This window comes from Helianthus annuus, chromosome 17, assembly GCF_002127325.2.
Source record: "Helianthus annuus cultivar XRQ/B chromosome 17, HanXRQr2.0-SUNRISE, whole genome shotgun sequence".
Taxonomy (NCBI): domain Eukaryota; kingdom Viridiplantae; phylum Streptophyta; class Magnoliopsida; order Asterales; family Asteraceae; genus Helianthus; species Helianthus annuus.
This window is the reverse complement of record NC_035449.2, coordinates 143,556,066-143,578,091: the sequence shown is the minus strand read 5'-3', so window position 1 is coordinate 143,578,091 and position 22,026 is coordinate 143,556,066. Positions and strand designations below refer to the sequence as shown.

The 22,026-nt window shown below is 34.5% G+C and overlaps 1 protein-coding gene across 1 annotated transcript; it reads right to left on the bottom strand.

The window, feature by feature from the left end:
- Positions 1–6,450: 6,450 nt before the first annotated feature.
- LOC110922714 (ent-kaurenoic acid oxidase 2) lies at positions 6,451–11,606 on the bottom strand. Its single transcript, XM_022166941.2, has 7 exons — positions 11,211–11,606; positions 8,569–9,046; positions 8,218–8,481; positions 7,950–8,115; positions 7,764–7,870; positions 7,567–7,688; positions 6,451–6,784 (listed from the first exon to the last, which is right to left on the bottom strand). The coding sequence occupies exons 1-7, from the start codon at positions 11,453–11,455 to the stop codon at positions 6,688–6,690; spliced, it is 1,479 nt and encodes a 492-aa protein (XP_022022633.1). The 5' UTR covers positions 11,456–11,606; the 3' UTR covers positions 6,451–6,687.
- Positions 11,607–22,026: the final 10,420 nt, after the last annotated feature.

Below are 22,026 nucleotides of genomic sequence, written 5' to 3'. Positions count from 1 at the left end.
AGGGAAGGGATAGAAGCAAGGCGGCAACATGAGCACGAGACACCTCCTCTTCAACGCCATTGGATGGCCCATAAAGGTTGGACAAGTTCGACGATAGACTCACTCGACTTCTCTCGATCAAGGAAAAAGAACATGAACTTAAACTGGAGAAACAAATCGAGAAAGATATGAAGTTTCTCGAGAAAGACTTTTCCCACCTACCGTAGGAGGAACGAGTCATTTTAGAGGCTCGTAAGGCAAAAATCCGAGAAAAATATATGTAGTTTTTTAGTAGGTTTTTATTTTTATTTTTATGTTGGTTGTTTTTAAAGTACCTTTGTAGTTTCTATTTTTAAGTAGTTTATAATCTTTTATTTATTTTATTGAAATTATGTTTTTTTTAATTTTGTTTATTTTATTGAAATTAAAGGGTTACTACACAATCAAGTTAAAGTATTACACTAACCACATATTTCTCAAGAATAGGATGCTTACCTAGCAAATGTAATATTATCAATTTATCATACGTGAACAAGTATAGTGGGCTTAAATTAACATTATAAATGGGCCTCAGAATCCGTGTCATAAAATTAGCTTAGCAAATGAATGGATAGCCATGACAATTGGATGAGTTTATGACATATATTGACCAACCCGGTCAACTGTGTGTCATGTCTGGACTATACCCAGGAGAATCTATATCTATCTATCTATCCTACCTAATAAAAGACATACCTAGGGTGCCACATGTCCTTTTTCTAGCCTCTATATGACACATGGCAATTTATTTAGGCTATAAATGACACATGGCTGCTTCGTTTCTCATTCCCAATATCAACCTAAAAAAAACGCGGACCCGTTTTACGAATTTCGGGTCAAATACACGATGGTATAAAAGGCATCTTATAGCCCGAATTTGTTCAGTTTTCCACGACGTATTAGGGTTTCACCATATTCTCTCTCGCTTTCTTCTCCGCCGGTCCTCAAGATCTTCAAATTAATCTTCAAATCACGGTTAGGTCACGGATACTATCAGTTAATCATGTTTTCTCTATTATTTGAAAACCATTCAAGTTTGATTTTGATTGTTTTTGTATCTGTATTCGTTCATATCTAGGGTTCTGCATCTTGGATCGATTTTCTTTTCTGATTCTGATAATCGAATATCGTCATCACAAAGGTACGAATCCCTTCTATATGTATTATGAAGATTTGTTTTCCCTTAATCAGAAACCCTAAATCACCACAGTTCCTTCTTTGTTCCATTTAAGCTATTTAGATTCTAAAATACGTAGAGCCTTTTGGTCCGATGCCATGATTGAAATCCTTCCGGTAAGTTTTTTTTTATCTATAATCTAATCCACGTATTTTTTTTCGTATAGATCTGGGTACAAAATCTGAGGCGATTGATTAATTTAGGGTGCAGGGATTAGGGTTTCTCAATATACAACCATCCATCCTTGATATTTTATTCAGTTCTTCTTCTTCTGGTGATTAAAGGGTGTTTGGTATTCAGATGTCAGATTTTAATCCGCATTAGTTTTCCATGTTCCTAAACGTCAAACTCAAAACTTATCTCATTATGCTGATTTGTGTTTTTAGTGTCGTTGTTTAAATTTTATATATTTTAAAATTTTTAAATTTTTTTACGATTTTGTTTCAGACGTAGATCATAATTTGAGTAAGAATTCTTAGTCATTTCTTTTTTCTTATTAAAGTCATGTTAGCCAATTTTAGTTATGTGTTGTGTTTCAATTGTTTTTAGGCCACTCAAGAGCAACTTGCTGCTCTGTTGATTGCCTACTTTAACTTTTTAAATTTATTTAATCGGCTTTAACTTTATAATAGATTGATTATTTCAGTTCTTATATTGTATATTTTTGTTAGGGTTCTAGCTGTCGAGTTTGTGGCGATACATAATAGATTGTTAGGCTTTAACTTTATAGTTGAGTATAACGTGATAGTTTTAAAAGTTTTATTACTTTAAGGCAACGAACTTTTTAAAAGTTCATTTTAAGATAACATTTGATGTGTTTGGTTGCAGATTCTGCAAGAGCAGCTCCTAATCTGTGTGGCATAATGTTGGGTTCTTTCAAGTGAGGGTTTTTTGTCTTTCGAAATTGCAAATCTTCATGTTTTGACATGCGCATATGGTTCAGGTTGTAAGTTACTGCGTGGCCGTTAAACAAGGGCGTAGCTTAAGAGGGGCCGGGAGGGGCGCCGGACCCCCCGAACTTTTCGCTCAGTAGTGTTATACATGTAGTTGTCGTATAGAAATTTTTTGGGTATATACGTTTTCGACCCCCCGGTTCTATAGAAATTTTTGGGTATATACATTTTCGACCCCCCCCCCCCATTTTCATGGTCAAGCTTCGCCACTGCCGTTAAAAAAACAATTGTAGTGTTGTAATTGCCCTTTTTCGTGTGGAATGATATGAAAAAAAATGTGTTGTATTCTATGCTACAACTGATTAGTCTCACTAATTATAGATGCCAATGTTCAACTGTTTTTTATGAGTGTATCAATTGGGTTTTGTCTGATCTAAGACGAGACAAATTATTTTTTAGCTAAAAGGGGTAAAATCGGTCGAACGAGTCAAACAAGTTGTTGGTGTTGAAAAGCACTTGGAAACTTCTTTTCTTGGTTAGATTGTATATTTGTTATAACCCGAAGAACATACAACCTTCATTCGCATCTAGGGTTTTTGTTTCTTCCATCATACATCTCCCTCTCATCATCCCTAAATCTCATTCCTGAACAATCATCAATACCAAGTTACGATTAAGTTTTTTCTATCTATTATTCATCTTTATTCTTGATCAGATCTCATTTTTTCTTGCACTCCTTCGATCTTATCATATCGTATCGATACAATAGATATCTATTGGGGCTGAATTGAGGTGTATGAACCGTGGGTCCATAAGTGAAGGTTGGTGTTCTATTAAGGATTGCAAGATGATATATAATGGTGGCTAGAGGTGGCTGGTGAAAGCGGTTCGTGACGTTCAAGCTAAAACGAACCGGAGAAGCGATGACCAGCAAAAGAATCTGGTACGTTTTCTTCTTATTAAACCCTCCGGTTCAAATGGGTTTAGTGGGATTATTTACATACTTTGGGTACGATATGTCAGTCCAAATTTGAGATTAGCGGTCCCAGCTCTCACAATTAGTTTTATATATATATATATATATATATATATATATAATCTTTATGATAACTATTTAACTTAATAATAATAAAAAAAATGTGTTAGATAGTTTTTTTGCTCACCAGATCCATCCCAAGATCGTTATAAAAAAACCTTCCAATTACGATTTATTTAAACTTAATTCATTTTCTTTTTATTTTATTTTTTAGTTTTACAATTCTTTAAATTTTCATATTTATACTTAATTTTTTTTACAGGTATACAATTGTACCAATGGTAAGTCGAGCTGAGAGAGTGGTAAACATAAAACGCCCATAATACTCGGAGTTAATACAAAGATGAAAAACGAAGAGTTAGTATTTGGACACATATATGTGGTGGTCATCTTTCCAACAAAGGAACCGAATGACTTTTTTTGTAAGCTCTTATTTTTAGGTGATCTTAAAGTAGTCACACACTCTTTCATCTTTCACATACTATGTGTTTAAATGATTGCTAAAACATTTTAATGATTTATAAGAATTTTTCTTTGAATTACAGTTTGTAGGAGATAGGATGTTGTATCCAAGTTGAAAGCTAAGGTAAGCTTATATTGTATTCAATCTTTTCCTTTTCTACCATTTTAAGTTGCATATTGTTACAAGACCTGACCATTTTGACCCCTTCACTATGAATGGGTCGATTAGGTTTTTGTTATCTCTAATGGCTAAAATGGGTTCAGGCCATTAAAGTCTCAGCGTGCTGAATATAGTTTAGAAGTGGTGCTTGGTGAATCGTAGTGGGTCAATTGTGACATTGGCAACTTCAGAGAAGAATTGTTTATGATGATGCTGACTGCTGATGAAAGTGATGGTGGCGATCGATGGTTGTGACGGTACCAATGTTGATTGCTCCCAAGGTTCGCCTATTAACTAATTTTGGTACCGGTATTTTCGTTAGCGGTACCGGTTCGGCTGGTATCTTATAATATAGCTACTACTGGTTGGCAATATATATTTAGACCTTCTTCAGGTTACAAGAAATCATTCTTACCATCGCCTGTGAAAGTTTGATACATACGTTATTTATTTTTTCGTTTTAAGATGAAAACTTATTTTTGTTATATTTATAAAAGTAGAAGCTTTACTCAGTTATTACCAATAACACACTTTTATATTTTATTTTTATTCATAATATTTGATCTATTTTATTAAACTAGATTATTAAATAAGGTTTGTTGGTTTATTCACCCATGTTTCATTCATAGATCTCTATAATCCATATTTATGGTTTCAAATCTGTTTCTTGAATTATTTACAGTTCTAGCCACCAAATATTTGTTATTTTTATTGAGTTGGTATATTGGGATTAAATACTGAACTGGTGGAATTACAGCAAATCCAGGTTATGCTTCAAGCTGTCTCGATTTCTTTGGAGGCGAATAGGTGGCTTTGGGAGGTCTGAAAAACATAATTGATAAATTTAGGGTAAATGGGGTTGAAAGATGATAACCCAACAGTTGAGTATCTTATTCTACATTTTCGATAAATTCAGGGGTATTCTCAAGTAATGTTTCCTAGATGTTTGAAAACCGAAAAATGTCCAAAGAAGCAGCACTGTGGACATTTGTCGGTCTTCAAACATCCAGGAAACATTATTTAAGAATAACCCTGAATTTATCGGAGCTGTAGAATGAGATCCTCCACTGTTGGGTTATCATCTTTCAAATCCATTTTCCCTAAATTTATCGATCCTGTTTTTCAACAGGGATGTAATGCAATGATTCCTCTCAATTGAATAGACGGACACTTGCTTCCTCTCATTGGGTTATGGAGTGGTTATAACAGCTGATCATCTAAGGACTGTTATAACTAACCACTGCTCCTTAAATACTAATGAGACTTAAATACTAATGAGACCTATCCACTGTTGAAGACAAAGCCCTTTTAAAGACAAGCACTTATGTACCTAAGGCCTGATCAACGAAAGGAAAACCACTGGTCAGCTTTATGTTGCGTTATCAAGAGTTAAAAGCAGAGCCGGTGTGAAGTTGCTTATACTAGACAAAGATGAGAAGATAAGGAGTAAAACAACAAATGTAGTCTACAAGAAAGTTTTTTCCGGCATTTGAATAGTTTTCTGTATTTTTTTTCCAATGTATGTATTTGTAGAGAATATTTCATTTCAAAGTAAATAATATGGTTTTGGATGAAGCTGCGCATCGCGCGGGCATTAGCCTAGTTATAAATATAAAACTAACTATCTGTGAATTAATAGATTATTCTATTACCTAATGATAAAGACAAATAAAATAAAAAGAAAATGTTACAGGTATGATGCGGGTAAATGGGTATGCGTGTTTTTACATAATCCCCACAAAAAAACTTTTAAAACCAATCCCCCGTACATGAACACCTGTCTCGAATTCTTCAAGTTTTGTGTTAATTTATCAGGTTTTGATCATGGGCGAAGCTTTTAAGGAGCGGCCGACCCTCCGAACTTTTCGCTCAGTAGTAGAGAGTATGTAGTTTTCGTATATAAAATTTTTGGTATATACGTTTTCGACCCCCAGTTTTATAGAAATTTTTAGGTCCGGTGACTTCCGCCTCCCGACCAAAAATCTCAAGTTTCACCACTGGTTTTGATTCATTTCCTCTCCCTAGTGGAGAGATCAAGAGTGGATTTTCACAAGATAATGTATGAAAATTATAATTGATTTTCATGTGATACAATATTTAGATCAAGATATTACCTTCAACATAGAGTTGGAAAATTTTCGTCAACCATGATCCGAAACAAAAATCTACAAATCTAAAATATTGATTATCCTCACATTTCATATCTTTTTGTTCCTACAGTTTTAATGCTGATAACATGTTGTGAAAATTATAAACAGAACACGAACAAAAGGAAACTGCATACAAAACTTACATAATTCATTTTGTAATCTTCATAAAAGGTAACCTTTTAATTTGATTCTTATTTATCAAATTTATATTAATTATTTTGTAAATATCTATTCCACAGTTACGTATATCGGCTCGTCCATCTTCATAAACACACATGCTAGAAACTAATGTTTTATAAACCAGTTCAAACCGGCCGGTAGTATCGGTTGAATCGTCCGGTAGAACCGGTTAAATCGTCCGGTACACCCGGTTGAACCGTCCGATACACCCGGTTAAACCATTTCTGAGCCAAATCCAATACGGTATAAAACCCAGATTTTAAAACAATGCTAGAAACGGCTATGGGCAAAGCCGCAATGCGATGTTTGTGGGTCCACATTGCGGATTGCTAAGCATCAACTTGAATATTTTAAGCAAAAAACTCACAATATTATAAAGATTAATATAACCCCCAAACTTTAATCAAATCAAATAAGACAAAATTTGATCCCTATATCCATAATTGATGTCTCTAATGGGATCTTCAACGATATTAGGGGTAAAATGGTAAAACACGACCTGAGCCATGATTTAATTAAATCATCCAAGTGCATAATTCGAAAAGTAAATAAAAGACTTAAAATGCTAAAACTTTATTTAGTTTCCATCTCTACCCTCCATGACCGATCCATCATTTTGAAACTTTTATGACTCTTCCCAAACAATTGTCTTTGGGCCTTGGATGAGGTAAGTACATCATTGGGCATGCTGGATTGACCCTTTCAAGCCTGCAATACAAATAAATATACAATTAATAAAATTAATATAATATATTATATTTTATATAAAATTAATAAATTATCATCAATTATCAAACATATGCTACTGGACTATCTAGTCGTTTCAAAATTGGTTGACTTTTATGTGAATAAAGCAATTTTCAACGTCACAACAAAAAGCATATTAGTTGACAGTTTTTATTGGAAATAAAAAAATAATGGTTTTCAAAAGCCGGTCATAACTGTTTTCAAACCTTTGTAAACTAAATCCAAATTGTTGCATAACCAAAACCAAATAAGTTAAAATGATTTAATTTACAATTTAAACTTATTTAACCTGTTATTTAACCTGTATGATATAAAATCATGAAATGGAAAATGAAAAATAGAAAAAAAAATTAGACAAATATATCGAAACATATAAGAAAATAAAATCTAACAGAAAGGTAAGACACTAAAATAGACAAACAAATAACAATAGTTTCATGATCATTAAAATTTGTTTCGTAAAATTTGTTTTGACAAATAAATGTATAAAAATATTAAGACTAGTATTTATAAGCCGGCAGACCATAATTTTTAAAAAGAAGTCAACTGTGAAACCAAATTGATAACCAGTTGAAATAGTATTACTAGTTTAAACCACGTATAAAACACGTATATAATATATATGAATTTGAAATATAAATTGTTGGGCCCAAAAAGTGAAGATAGAATCTGAGTTGGTTAATATAAATTCTACCGGCCGGTTTGAACCGGTTTTTAAAACATTGGTTAATATGGATACTTACTTATAGTTAAGAAGAAAATGGTGAAGGAAGATGGCAATCTCTAGCTTGGCAAGATCATTTCCAGGACAAAGTCTAGTGCCGGCTCCAAATGGAAGGAAAGTTCCAGGTTTTGGTACAAGATTCTAGTCAACATGTTTAAATTAATCAGTCAAATAAGTTATAAAATAAGTCAATGTTACAAGTTAGAAAATACTTACATCCCATCTTGAAGGATTAAATTCTTTGGGTTGGGGATAAATGTCAGGGTTGTGGTGAACACTCCTAAACCAAACCAACACGTTCCATCCTTTGGGAATAAGATAACCTAAAACCACATAACAAATTTAGTTAATTATAAGATGTATTTTATATACATAACATAACAATGAAGATGATGATTGAACCTTTAATATCAACATCCTTTTTGGCTTCTCGAAATGTCATCAACGAAAACGTCACTAAGCGAAGGGTTTCATCGATCACTTTTGAAAGATACTCCATCTGCCGAAACTCTTTTAGGGTCAAACCTTGGCCCGGAGGCATATCCTTTGCGATACGCTCTTGTTCTTCCTGCAATGGATATTGTTAGACACGGAATGCATGTCTTAATTACCACTAAAAAGTACATAACATATTATAGTATGTACTTTAGAATATTCTAAATTTCATTACCTTAGCTATTTTAAAATATTCAGGGTGTGATTGGAGAAAGATGGTTGCCCACATCGTCACATGGCCCGAAGATTCATGGCCCGCGTTTAGGTACATGACTAGAGTATCGATGATTTCCTCGTCGTCTAGTTTCTTTCCATTCTCGTCTTCAGTTTCTAGAAGAGCATCGAGCATGTCCCTTTTGGACATCCCTTGGTTTTCTTCTCGCTTCTTCCTACGCTCGCTTACCGATGCTTGCAAAATGGTGACTAGCTTCTTTCGTGCCTATAATTTGTAGTCGTTATTAAAAACATGTTTAAAAGTTTCAAGGCATAAGGGAGTACTAGATTAATAAATGACGACAAAACAGACCTTGAGGGCTGAATAGTACACAAAACCGGGAATGTTGATGGCCATGGCTCGAACACCATAATTAATTTTCGTATACTCTTTCTCCAATGCCTCCAACACGTCTTCACTCTCCGAACTTAAGAAAATGTACATGATTATCTGAAATGTTAGTTTTCGAAGTTGAGTTAAGACCTCAATTTGGCCCATTTGTGACCATTTTTCCAACGCGGATACCACTTTACTCTCAATATATTGCATATATATAGACAAGGCTTCGTGGCCGTTGACTGGTGCTGCAGTCAACTTACGAAGCCTTTTGTGATCTTCATAAGAAATTGAAACAAAAGATTTTCTCCCAATGAGTTCACGTGTGGCGGTTGGCCACCCTGGCTTGAATGCATCATCCTCAAACAGTACTCTTCGACATGCTTCGGGAACCGTGACTATGATACTAGGTTTCCCGAACATAAATGATTTGTACATACCACCCGATCCAAACCTACATTGTTTAAAATATATAATTAATCATTACACGAAAAGAATATGCGTGCGTACATATGTACGTACATACATACACCCATAAGCCGTAATGTATGTTAAGCCGTAATGTACATTAACCTTCCTCTATATATGTATATATTATTTATATATAATAAAAATACGGCTATCAAACATCAGCAACTTTAGATAACAAAAATAAAAATAGTATAATATACAATAAGTACAGAAAAATGATTTAGTTTACCTAAAATGACAATGATAGTGACAAAAGTTGCCTGCTCTAGCAAACGGTCCAATGGTTCATTTTCTTATATATATATATAAGATTCAATTTTTATTTTGTTTTACTATATCCATTACAAATAACTATATTGAAGGGGAAGTTAATTTTATTTTGTTTTACTATTTCCATTACAAACTTTATTGAAGGGGAAGAAGTTAAATTGATTAAAAACTATATATAGTTTGTGGCGTTTTTAAATAAATCTTAAATACTTGAAAACTATGCCTACTTAAATAATTATAATAGATTTATTAAAAAAATGCCCCCAAACAAATATTCTATTACAAATGACCCTCTACGTTTGCCACTTCATCAAGTTCCCACATTGGATTTGCAGAAAAAAAATGGAGTTTTGTCAAGAGTAGGCCCTCCCAATTATTATCTAATCTCAGTATATTTTATTTTTATTAGTTTTTGTTATTTAAATATATTTTTAATTCACTAATACCTTAGTTTAAGTAAAAAAATTATAATATTATATATAGTCATATTCTGAGATAAAAATAATATATTTTCTTTTAATTATTTTCTACTTTTTTTTTCCTTTTTGTCTTTATACATATTTGTTTCTGTACATTTTTTCATGTTCTACCTGATTGTCTTTATACATAATTTGTTTCTGTATTTTTTTTTTTCATGTTCTACTAGATGCATGTCTAATACTTCCACACGAAGAATTTATTTCCATTTTTAAATATATATGTTACGTGCACAAATTGATTTTGATTTTTAGGGTAAGAACGTAAAGCTTTTTACAAACTAGTGGAACAAATTTCTCTATTATTCTTTTTTCTTTTACTTTAATATAACGATTTATGGAAAATAAGGAACATTGCATCTAATAAATTACCAATCAGACTCCTTATGATCATATAACTTTTTTATATGTGTATGTTTTCTTTTTCTAGTGTATAACTTTTTTAAATTATAATTTTAGTATATAGATTTAAAAAAACATGAATACATTATTATCACACACTAAGTAATATTCAATATAACATATTATAAATAACACATGTCAATTTACGATAAAATTTATACTGAAATTTGAACAAATGAAATACATTGCCACGACGTATTTAAATGTATATAAATATTATGTTAAAAATTATAGAATAATAAAATCAGACTAAAATAACAATAAGAAAAAGAAACAACTTGAACGACTATAACCGAATTAGTAATTTGCAAGATGTAATAATAAATAAGTTAAAATTGAAGTTTAAATAAATAATAATAAATAACATTATTTTGGATGGAAGTGGCGCTGTCTTTTCACTAAACTAGAAAGATGAAAATGACTGACCAACTCTTCCTAAAAACAAAAACCTTTTCATCATCGTTTTCATGGACAAAATAATTTCAAAATTATAATAGATAAAACAACATTGCATGTAAAATTAGTTTATATAGTTTTTTTTAATGTCCAGAAATTAAAAGAAAGATATACTAGTGGTAAGAAAATACCGAACTTCCATGATATAAATTAATAATGCATATAACAACTTTTTTCAAAATTATATCTCATGTATGTATTCCCACTCTAGTTATCGAACCCAAAAAGATGAGACAATTGTTGGTGGTCTAGAACCATATTTCTAATGAGATAAGAATATGTTCCACTATTAAAATACTAATTTCACAAAATTATCATTTCAGAAAAAAAGCAAATACCATATATATCTTCATGTGAAAATGCAGAATATAGATGCAAAGTTAGCAAAAAACCATAACTTTGTTTTCCATCTATATCTACGAATCATCGACGACCCTTTAAGCTATAACGTTTCTGAAAGCTATAACGTTTTCAGAAACGTTATGAAAAAATATAAGTTGATAAAGAACGAAAAGTGTAATTTTGTTGAAAAAAAGGTGAAACCTGTCAACAAAGCTAGAAATGAAGGAATCAGGATTGCTAGACTTGAAAGCTCGAAGGAACGTCCACATGTTTCCGATGAGCGGCCAGCCCATATCGCCGGGTGGCAATCGCGCTCTCTTCGACTCCTCCAAATCTCTCTCGTTAATCCATGTATTCAAACACTTCAATCCCCATTTCAAAATCAACATCACTCCCAACAAAATCCCCACAACAAAACCTGTCCCACCCACTTCATCTAATCCCATTTTCACTTCAACAAGTGTCTCTTTCTCTAGAGATAGATAAGATGATGTATAGATATATCACTTTGATAGCTTATGATCGTTATGTAACTAGGCAAGTATATTTAGAGAGAGAAAGAGTGGTTTGTAGATGTGTAGAACAGAGAGAGAGAGGGGGAAGACTGATTGAATGGTTAAGGGTCTTTTGGGTCCTATATATATAGTTTGGTGTATACATATACATTTATATGATATATGATCATATAAGATATGATATGATGATAGCTATTTCATCTCATAAATGGTTTTATAAAATAAAAAAAAAAACAATTGAAAACACATTTATTCTTAATATTGTATTGAATAAAAACCGTAATATTAATGTCAATTAATATTAATATTAATATTTTTACTAAAGGAGATTTTTTGAATTTAATTCGACACCTAAGATGCTCAAATAAATTATTTAGTGCGTGGAATTATATTTTCACTTTAAGTTATTACCTTTTTTTTTTGTATTTGGTATGTTTAACGATTTATTCTATTAATAATGTCAATTAAATATATTTCGAGAAGAGATTTAAATATGAGTTTTTTCAAATTTATTTTGATACCTAAGATGTATTAAATTAATTAGAGTAAAATTTCTGCTTTCATCCCTAAGGTTTGTCCATCTTAACTAGTTTAGTCTAAAAATCTAATTTATAACAAAACCATCTCTAAGGTTTGCATTTCTTAACGTTTTTCATCCCAAAGGTTTGCATTTCTTATCGCTTTTCATCCCTAAGAATTAAATGAAAAAGCACCCTTAGGGATGAAAAACGTTAAGAAATGCAAACTTCAGGGCTGGATTTGTTATAAATTATATTTTTGGACTAAACTAGTTAAAACTGACAAACCTCAGGGACGAAAACAGAAATTTACTCAATTAATTATTTAACGCTTGGAATTAAACTTTGACTTTAAGTTATTACCTTTTTTTTTTTTTCGTATCAAGCATAATTAATGATTTATTCTATTATTAATGTCAGTTAATTATTTTTAATTTGATTTGATATGTGTTTTCTGAAATTTAATTTGATACCTAAAATGCTTAATTTCATTATTAATATTTATGCTTTGAGTTATATATTTACTTTAAATTATTACCGTTTTTTCGTATCAAACATGTTTAATTATTTATTGTATTAATAATGTCGATTTTTTTTTCTTCCTAAAAGAGATCTAAATGTATCTCTGAAATTTAATTTGACACCTAAGATGCTCAAATTAAAATTAATTATATAATGCTTGAAATTATATTTTTACTTTTAAGCTATTACCTTTTTTCGTATCAACATGTTTAACTATCTATTACAAATTAGTTATCTTTAATTAATACACGGAGAGATATATGATCCGGTGATATTAGACTGAACGAGGTACGGCATCGGACCGTCGCGGGTCGTCGTGGCCCGTCCACACCGCCCCTAGCCCCGCTTCGTCTCTTTCGTCGCTTGAATGCCGGTTGTGACGCGCCCCTCTTTCAAAATCAAGCCGTTACCAACGGCTATTTTTATAATTTTTTAATTACTTTCAATATAAATAAAAACAATTTCACCATATTTTTACACATTGTCGGCCAAACTCTCTCATACTTTTATACAATCTCATCCATATTAAAAAAAAAAATCCTCTTCAACTTTTATAAAGCTATGGATCCATACAATCAAAACAAGCCGAATCCAAACCTATTCTCATTTTTTTATGTAATGTTTTAATTTTTAGGTTATGTAATGTTCTTAATTTTTAAGTTATGTAATGTTTTTTTATTAAGTTATGTTTTTAAAAAAATGTTGAATTTTAAATAACAAAAAAAATAAAATAAAACAAGGGGGAGACTCATCATCCACACCTTAGGTCCATCATTTGGGTGGGGTGATGGTAGAGATGGGCATAATAACCGGTTCCAAACCCGAACCGGTAGAACCGACCTGGAACCGGTTCCAGTTCCTACCCGTCTTATAGAAGAACCGGTTCATTGACACTCATTCAAGAACCGGGTACAGTTTGGAACCGATTCTGGTTCTTAAAAAGAACCGGATATGTCCATCTCTAGGTGATGGGCCCCCGATGACGTGACCGCCTATGTAGAGGCCCATCCCAAATGATGGAGCTCCTCCATACGCAATAGCTTTAACCCATAAAAGGAAAAGTTAAGCGTCATTTACGTTCTTGTGGTTTGTTCACTTTTGCCATTTCAGGTTAAATTTCAAAATTGCACAATTTTCCTCCCTGACATTTTGGAAGTGTGCCATTTTAGCCCAAAAAAATAACCATAGTTAAAAAATTCAGTTAGCATAGGGGTAACCACAATCAAAATTGCAGTTGGTCGGGATCGAACCCGTTACCAACTGCTTAGAAACAAACGAATTTTACCCTAAGCTAACTGAATTTTTTAACTATGGTTATTTTTTGGACTGAAATGACACGTTTTAAAAATTGTCAGGGAGAAAAACAGTGCAATTTTGAAATTTGGCCTGAAATAATAAAAGTGAATAAACCACATGAACGTAAATGACACTTAACTCTAAAAGGAATGACTCTATATACAGATAATGACAATTCTATTGAAATTAACCCAAACTTTAGCGAAGAAAAGCATTCACTATTGTTTCCTTCTAGAATATAAACATGCTCAAAATGTATTTTGTATTTTTACTAACAGAAAAAACCTAAAAGTATAGATTTACATTTATAATTCATCGCTAGTAATTTAATTACCATTTTGCATCTGCTATAACCACACATATAAACAAAATAATATAATAGTTTAGCTAAAAAGAAGTTGGTTTAATAGGTTGAGGTACTTGAGGAGGAAGGGACACTTAGTGACTGCGTATCCGTTGACGTCAGAAAATCAATTATAAAGTTAAGCCCACTCAAGCTTTTTAGTTTTTTTAATAATTATAAATACCGACGGACTAACTGTTGGTATTCCGTGGGTAATTTTGTCTATAAGTAGCATTGATGTTATACCAGGGGCGGAACCACAATATTAGGAGTAGGGGTGTTCAAGATTGGATTATCCGGTTTTCGGATATCCGAAAATTTCGGATAGTGAATATAATCCGTATCCGAAATTTCGGATATCCGATTTTCGGATATCTGAAATTTCGGATACGGATTCGGATATCCAAACGGATATCCGAATTTATAAAAAAAAATCAAAACATCCGTTTCGTGTATAGATTAAAACTAAACTTATATTCGATTTTATAAATTTCCAACATTTAAAACTAAAAACAATCATAAATTCACACGAATACAATTATTTACTACTTTTTTACTAACTTTTACAATACTTCAAACAAAATATAATGCTCATATATATATATATATATATATTTATAAAAAAAATAATTAGTTTTCGGATATCGGATAATCGGATTATCCGAAAATTTTGAAATTCATATCCGAATCCGAATCCGAAAATTTGGATTATCCGATTTTCGGATATCCGAATTTTCGGATATCCGAAATTTCGGATATTTCGGATTTGGTTTCGGATCCGGATTTTTTTGAACACCCCTAGTTAGGAGCCGTAGTACGGGCTACTGCTCAAACCAGTATCCGTAGTGTTTTTTCTAGTTTTATACAAAGAATACCCCTACAAAATACGAGGATACTGCTAACCAAAAAAATAGGATACTTGATATTGCTAAAATCTCGTTTTTATAAGCTCAAACATTTTACAACCCGAAAACTTGTATAATAATTAAGCCCGAATGATAGAATAAGCCCGAATTAACAATAATAGAGTTGAAAGAAGACCCTAAACATTATTGATAAAGTTATCCCAAGACCCAAAACAATATTATAATTGAAGTTAGCCCTAAATAAGTGATTTTGCTCGTTTTATGGTGGAAACCGGAACACATAGTTCTTGTCCTTTGTTTTATCGGGTAGTGAAGTTAGCTGTGGTTTTATCGGTTGCAACCGCAACCGTTGAAAGATGATTTTTGTTTCTAAATTGAAGCTTGTTAAGACAGATTTACGCAATCGAATGAGCCCGTAATATTTGAACAATGTTATAGTTTGTGCGTTTGAAAAAGAAACTTTTGATAAAGCAAAAGACGACGATATGATGGCACGATTTCAAGCTATTAAAAAAAGAAAGAACAAATCTATTAGATATTTGTTCTACTTTATTGATTATCGTTTTTTTATTGTTTGATTGCACGATAAAAAAAATTCAGGATACTCCTAAATTCGTGAGCTAGCTCTCCACTGTGTTATAGAAAGAATGGCAACCCAACCTTAACCAACCTAAATAGTGATGGTCGTTCTTTTCGTTGGATGCCAATAACTACGATTGTTTTCCTTTGTCCCTTGGCCATACCCCTTATCTTAAACACTCCACATATTCTTTGGTGATATCTAAGTTTGGTGAATTTGTGGTCTCAAAATTAAAATGTTGCAATGGTTCTCTCGGATCCCCATTGATGAAAGGCAGATCACCTATGTTAACAAGTTGTGGTGATATATCATATAAGTTGCTTGTGTGTGTATGTTTTTTTTTTTACACAAAGCCCTACAAATGTGGTCTTGCATCATTCATATTTGTATGTGGCCTACTTGTTGATACATATGGCAAGTCTCCTTTGAAAACGAAAATGAATTTCTTTGTAGGTCAGTGTTACTAATACACATTATTATATAATACAATTAGAGTATTTCTTGTATACAGTAAGTCAAAAACCCTTTATTTAAGATATATTTACAATGGTATTTTTGTAATTTTCAACTTATTTTTCATCTCACAGCAATAGTGAATCGATTGAATGGATAGTATGATTTTTGTTTTTGTTTTTGTTTTTGTTTTTGTTTTATAGTATGGTTTATATACTTAGTCCTGTTGGTTTGTATACTTCATTTTTTAATATGAAAGTTTTGTTTATTTTTTTAGTCTTTGAATTAAAGCTTTTGCTATAAATATGAGTTTGTCTACATTTTATATTAGTATATGGTATAATATACTAATATAAGGTGTAGTTTACGAGAGATGTAGGTAAAGGTAAAGCTAGAAGGTGTAGTTTACGTGTGGCGTCTTGGAACGTAGGAACTCTTAGTAGTAAATTGTTGGAAGTGATAGACGCACTCAAAAGACGTAGGGTATAGATAGCGTGCCTTCAGGAGACTAGGTGGAAATGACAGAGAGCAGATGAGCGCAATGGGTATAAGTTGTTGTATTCTGGATCTGATGGGGCCAAGAACGGAGTAGGATTTTTGGTGTCTATAGAATTGCATAAGAATGTAATTGAGGTGACACGACACAACGACATAATTATGGTGTTAAGGTTAGTATTAGGTGAGCAAGTAGTGACAGTGGTATGCGCATATGCACCGCAAGTGGGACTAGGAGATCAAGAGAAAAGAGAGTTCTGGGATTGTCTAGATGTAGTAAGGGCCATACCCAGGGAGGAAAAAGTTTTTATAGGAGGAGATTTTAATTGGCACATTGGTAAGGATAGTGATGGCTTTGAATTGGTACATGGGGGTTTTGGTTTTGGCAATAGGAATGACCCTGGTAGAGACCTTTTAGACTTCGTGACGGCTCATGGCCTAGGTATTATAAACTCGTTCGTTAAGAAGAGGGAATCTCATTTGATCACTTTTAGTAGCGGAGGACGTAACACGCAAATCGACTATCTTTTGATGAGGCAGGAAGATTGACGGATGTGGATGAACTGTAAGGTTATACCAAGGGAGACTGCAGCGACTCACCACCATTTGCTCGTAGCAGACATGGCCCTAAAAGTAAGGTTAACCGAGTGGGAAAGGAAAACCAGACCCAGGACCCGTTGGGGAAACTTGAAGGGAGAAAAACTTATGATGTTTAGAGATAAAGTTAACTCGATGACATCGATGCAACTAGGTGACGACGCAAACCGGATGTGGGAGGATATGGCGACTACGATCACTACAGTGGCGAATGAGACGCTAGGGGTCACAACAGGAAAGACGAGTGGGCATAAGGAGTCTTGGTGGTGGAATGAAGACGTGCATACCAAAATAAAGGATAAGAAACAGAGTTTTAGAGATCTTTTGAGGTGCACAGATGAGGAGGAGCAGCTGAGGGTGAGCGAGTTATACAAGAAGGCAAAAAGGGAAGCGAAAAAGGCGGTGACCGTGGCAAAAAACACAACCTATAAACAAATGTATGAATGTTTGGAAACAAAAAAGGGGGAGCATGATATGTTCAAGATTTCCAAAGCGAGGGAGCGAAGAAGACAAGATCTAGGAGTAGTAAAGTTTATCAAAGGAGAGGATGGACGTGTTTTAGTCAAGGCACATGACATTAAGTTCAGATGGCAAACCTACTTCCATAATTTTTTCAACGACGGTAGGGCATACCAACAAGATAGCAGCAATCCCATGACTCAAAGGCGACAACAGAATAATTGCTACTGCAGCAGGATCACACATGAAGAGGTGAGGATGGCACTTAGGAAGATGGGAAGAGGCAAGGCAGTGGGTTTGGACAACATACCGATTGAGGTGTGGAAGTGTTTGGGGGAAGAAGGAGTCCGATGGTTAACACTTTTGTTCAATCGTATTTTTAACATTGGAAAAATGCCAAATCAGTGGAGGGGTAGTGCCGTGGTGCCGTTATACAAGAATAAAGGAGACGCTCAATGTTGTGGGAACTACAGAGGAATCAAACTGCTAAGTCATACTATGAAACTCTGGGAGAGGGTAATTGAAACTAGAATTAGAAGAGAAACTCAGGTTTCAGTAAACCAATTTGGTTTCATGAAAGGGAGGTCAACTAGAGAAGCGATACATATTCTATGAAGATTGATGGAAAAATATAGATCGAAGAAGCAAGATTTACATATGGTGTTTATCGACCTTGAAAAGGCATATGACAGTGTCCCACGACAACTGATTTGGGATAGTTTGGAGGGTCGAGGGCTACCTAGGAAGTATATAGACATAATAAAGGATACATACGATAGAACAGAAACTAGTGTTCACGCGCCTGTAGGGGATACAAACTTCTTTCCTGTGGAGGTAGGACTACACCAAGGGTCTGCGTTGAGCCCTTTTCTTTTTGCGGTTGTCTTGGATGAGTTGTCCAAGTTGATTCAGGAGACAGTTCCGTGGTGCATGCTTTTTGCAGACGATATTGTCTTGATTTCGGAGACTAAACAGTGCCTGAACGTGAGGGTAGAGGAGTGGCGTGTAGCTTTAGAGGGAAAGGGCCTAAGGATTAGTCGATCCAAGACTGAGTATCTACACTGCGATTTCAGTGGTGCAGCCGATGACGATGACACCCAAATCACAATTGAGGATCAATTGGTCCCGCAGGTAACTAAATTTAAGTATTTGGGGTCGTTTGTACAAAGAGATGGTGACATAGATAGTGATGTAACCCATCGCATACAGGCGGGCTGGTGTAGATGGAGGGCAGCCAGTGGAGTATTGTGCGATAGGAGGTTCCCAACTAAACTAAAGGGGAAATTTTACAGGGTAGCAGTTAGGCCCGCTATGCTATATGGAACAGACTATTGGGTAATCAAGAAGACACAAACGCGCAAGATGGAGGTAGCAGAGTTGAGGATGCTGAGGTGGATGTGCGGACACACGAGGTTAGATCGGATAAGAAATGAGGTTTTTAGGGAGAGATTAGGAGTGGCTAGTATATCGGATAAGATTAAGGAGGGGAGGTTGAGATGGTTTGGGCATGTGAAGCGGAGGCAAACGACGGCACCAGTTAGAGTAGTGGAAACTCTTACTGTGGAGGGGAGGAGAGGAAGAGGTAGACCCAAACTGACATGGGATGAGCAGATTAGGTATGATTCACTAGAGTTGCATCTTTCGGAGGACATGGTCCAAGATAGGACTTCGTGGAGGCGTAGGATTAGGGTTCAGGACCTCTAGAGGATATTACAGTAAGGTCTTAGGTGTATTTTAGGGACGTAGGTTTTCTTATCCTTTACGGGTGACTGTCTCCTTGTGTTTATGCCCAAATGATGTTGCATGCTATTATACATGATTTACATTATATTGTGTCATTCTTATCACTTTCTTGGTATTGGTCTTGCTATTGGTGACTTCTTTTTTCTATATTCTTTGACTTGGTGTATTGGCATGCGGTTCGTTTTGGAGCTGAGGGTCTGGAAGCAGCCTCTCTATCCCTAGGGATAGACTGTCTACATCCCACCCTCCCAGACCCTATAAGTAGCTTTGCTATTTGTGGGATTTACTGGGTATAGTTGTTGTTGTTGTTGTTGTATATGGTATAAGTTCGTATTTGTCTTTGCCTGCATTTTACGTCACATGACGATATAAATTAACGTTTTTGTTTTACGACTTTTCTCGATTTTGGTTGTCGTTTGCTTACTACTTAGTATGGTTTTACAACCCCTGCACCCACAACGCGAGAGTTAAACACTAATTTCTATATAATAACAAAACCAAATGTGAATACTAGTTGTAATATGTTATTGGTTAGACATTTAATAATTAACACTCATGTTTGGACTTTGGTGTTTTACTATTTCGTGTAGGCACCAAGTCACGAACGAAAAAAAAAAAACCCCTTTTAACTCTTTTAGTGTTTTTTCTAAACGAATTTTAATTTATATTTACAATTTTAACTCTTAATTCTAATACAATAAATATGACCCTCAAACTCTAATAATTCTTTTTTTATAAATAATTTATATTTATATTCCTGAACTTTAATAGATTTATCATACGGAAGTTTAATAATAATTATTTTTCTATTAGCGATTTACGTTTCGACCCCGAACTATTACATTGTTATCATGCGGCTCTTGAAGTCTAATTAAGTTAATTATTTTTTTAATAAATATTTGTTTTTTTATCTTTTTGAAAAGTTCAATTCTTTTTTTATTTTACTCATTATTTATTTAAATTATTATAATCAAAAGTAACTTTTATATATTTTTACCGTCACTTAGATTAAAGCATATTATGGCCTAAATTAACTCTTTAATATACCAGGCAACAAAATTAATTATTAATTTATTTAACTTATTATAGCTAAAGTTAAATTTTAACTCTAAACATTGATTGGCTATTTTTATTGTCTTTAAAAATAAAGGTTGCAAGTTATTATATAATACAATTTGCGTTGAGGCTTGTGAACACTAAAACAATTGCCCAAATTTTGAATCTATTATAGCTTAAGCTAATGAAGAAATACAGAACTAATTTTAGGGTTAATTAGTTTGGTTATGTTTCAATCATGAGGGTTAATCTTCTCAAACTTTCCTGAGCTCCGATGTGATCCTTTCTTCCTGCAAAACAGCAACACCGTTAGCTCGTTAAGAGGGGAATATGGGGGTTTCCCTCTTAACCAGATTCCGGCCTGAGAATAAGTAACTGCTTTGAGGAAATAAGTATGTGTTAAGAGTGAGAGAAGAGAGTATGGAATGTTTAACCTGTGCATGAAGGTCTCTATTTATAGCCGGAGAGGTGTAAAAGGAGATGGGCTGATGGGCCTTGGGCCGGAAGGCGACAACCAGGGAATATCCTCCTTGTCTCATTGGTATCGATGGTTAGTGTCTTCTAGAAGATCTCCGGTGCTGGCGCACCATGATTGGAGCCACGTGTCCCGTGTCCCAGTTGTCGGCCTCGTTGTCCCTCTGCCATCAGCAGGTAAGTGGAGATCATGGGGCAGATGTTGCCGCCCCCTGATTGGCGCCACGTAGGCGTCCTTGTGTACTCTCTGTCTCCTGCACGTCAGACGATCGTGGAGCACGATAGAGCACAGCCTGGTGGACGTTGATTGGCTCACTCTTCTGCCACTTGTACCTTTTGTACTCTCTGAAGTGGCCGTGCACCGTAAATCCTGCGCGACCCTTGTTGTGCACGTAACTAGCCCGCGCAGGGTTGTAGTAGATGAAGGCTTTTATTCAGAACACAAGTGTGAAAACTGATGTTATCTCTTGTTTGGACCTCGCGCGAGGCCAGGTTCTGCTTGAGCAGCCTGCGCGGGTCTAAAGATTGATCAGCTTGCTGAGTAAGGAGTATGGTCCAGCGCACGACCTAAAATGGTATGCGCGGCTTTTTGGACCATACCCCTTCAAGCCCCCCCAGTCCAGTGCTGCTCCATACGCGAAGTAAATGGTTGGAGCTCTGGACTTAGAAAAAAGAAAGTGTTGGCTTTGAAAAAAGCTTGCTAGTTCTTGGTAGGCGGCGCGCGTGTAAGTGTTTGTCACTTACTACGGCGCGACTACCAGATTTGCCTGTTGGTATTTTTTGCTTTTGAGTGTAAGCGCGCAGGCTCATTGGATAATCATGAATGCTGCGTGACCTTGGTAACTTCTGCATGAAGTTTGTAGTAACTTTGAGCGGGAAAAACCTTGAATTTTGAATTCTGACAGATTGGTGCAAAATGTCGTTGATGGCGACGTTTGAGTTGACTGCTGACACGGCCATCATCATGCTATCACTGACGGTTCGGCTTTCCGTCAGGCGAATGAGGCCCACGCTAATTGGTTACGCGCGCGGTGAATCCGTCACGTTTACCCATCGCATTAAATGCGATGGGTATATATAGTCGACGTGAGGAGAGAGGA

Bases quoted from the DNA above. Each gene is read 5' to 3' on its own strand.
- LOC110922714 (XM_022166941.2), bottom strand. From the start codon at position 11,455: ATGGGATTAGATGAAGTGGGTGGGACAGGTTTTGTTGTGGGGATTTTG. The intron at 9,047-11,210 runs GTTTCACCTTTT...TAAACAATGTAG, and splicing joins ATTTCTAGCTTTGTTGACAG to GTTTGGATCGGGTGGTATGT. The intron at 7,689-7,763 runs GTAAGTATTTTC...CATGTTGACTAG, and splicing joins TTAATCCTTCAAGATGGGAT to AATCTTGTACCAAAACCTGG.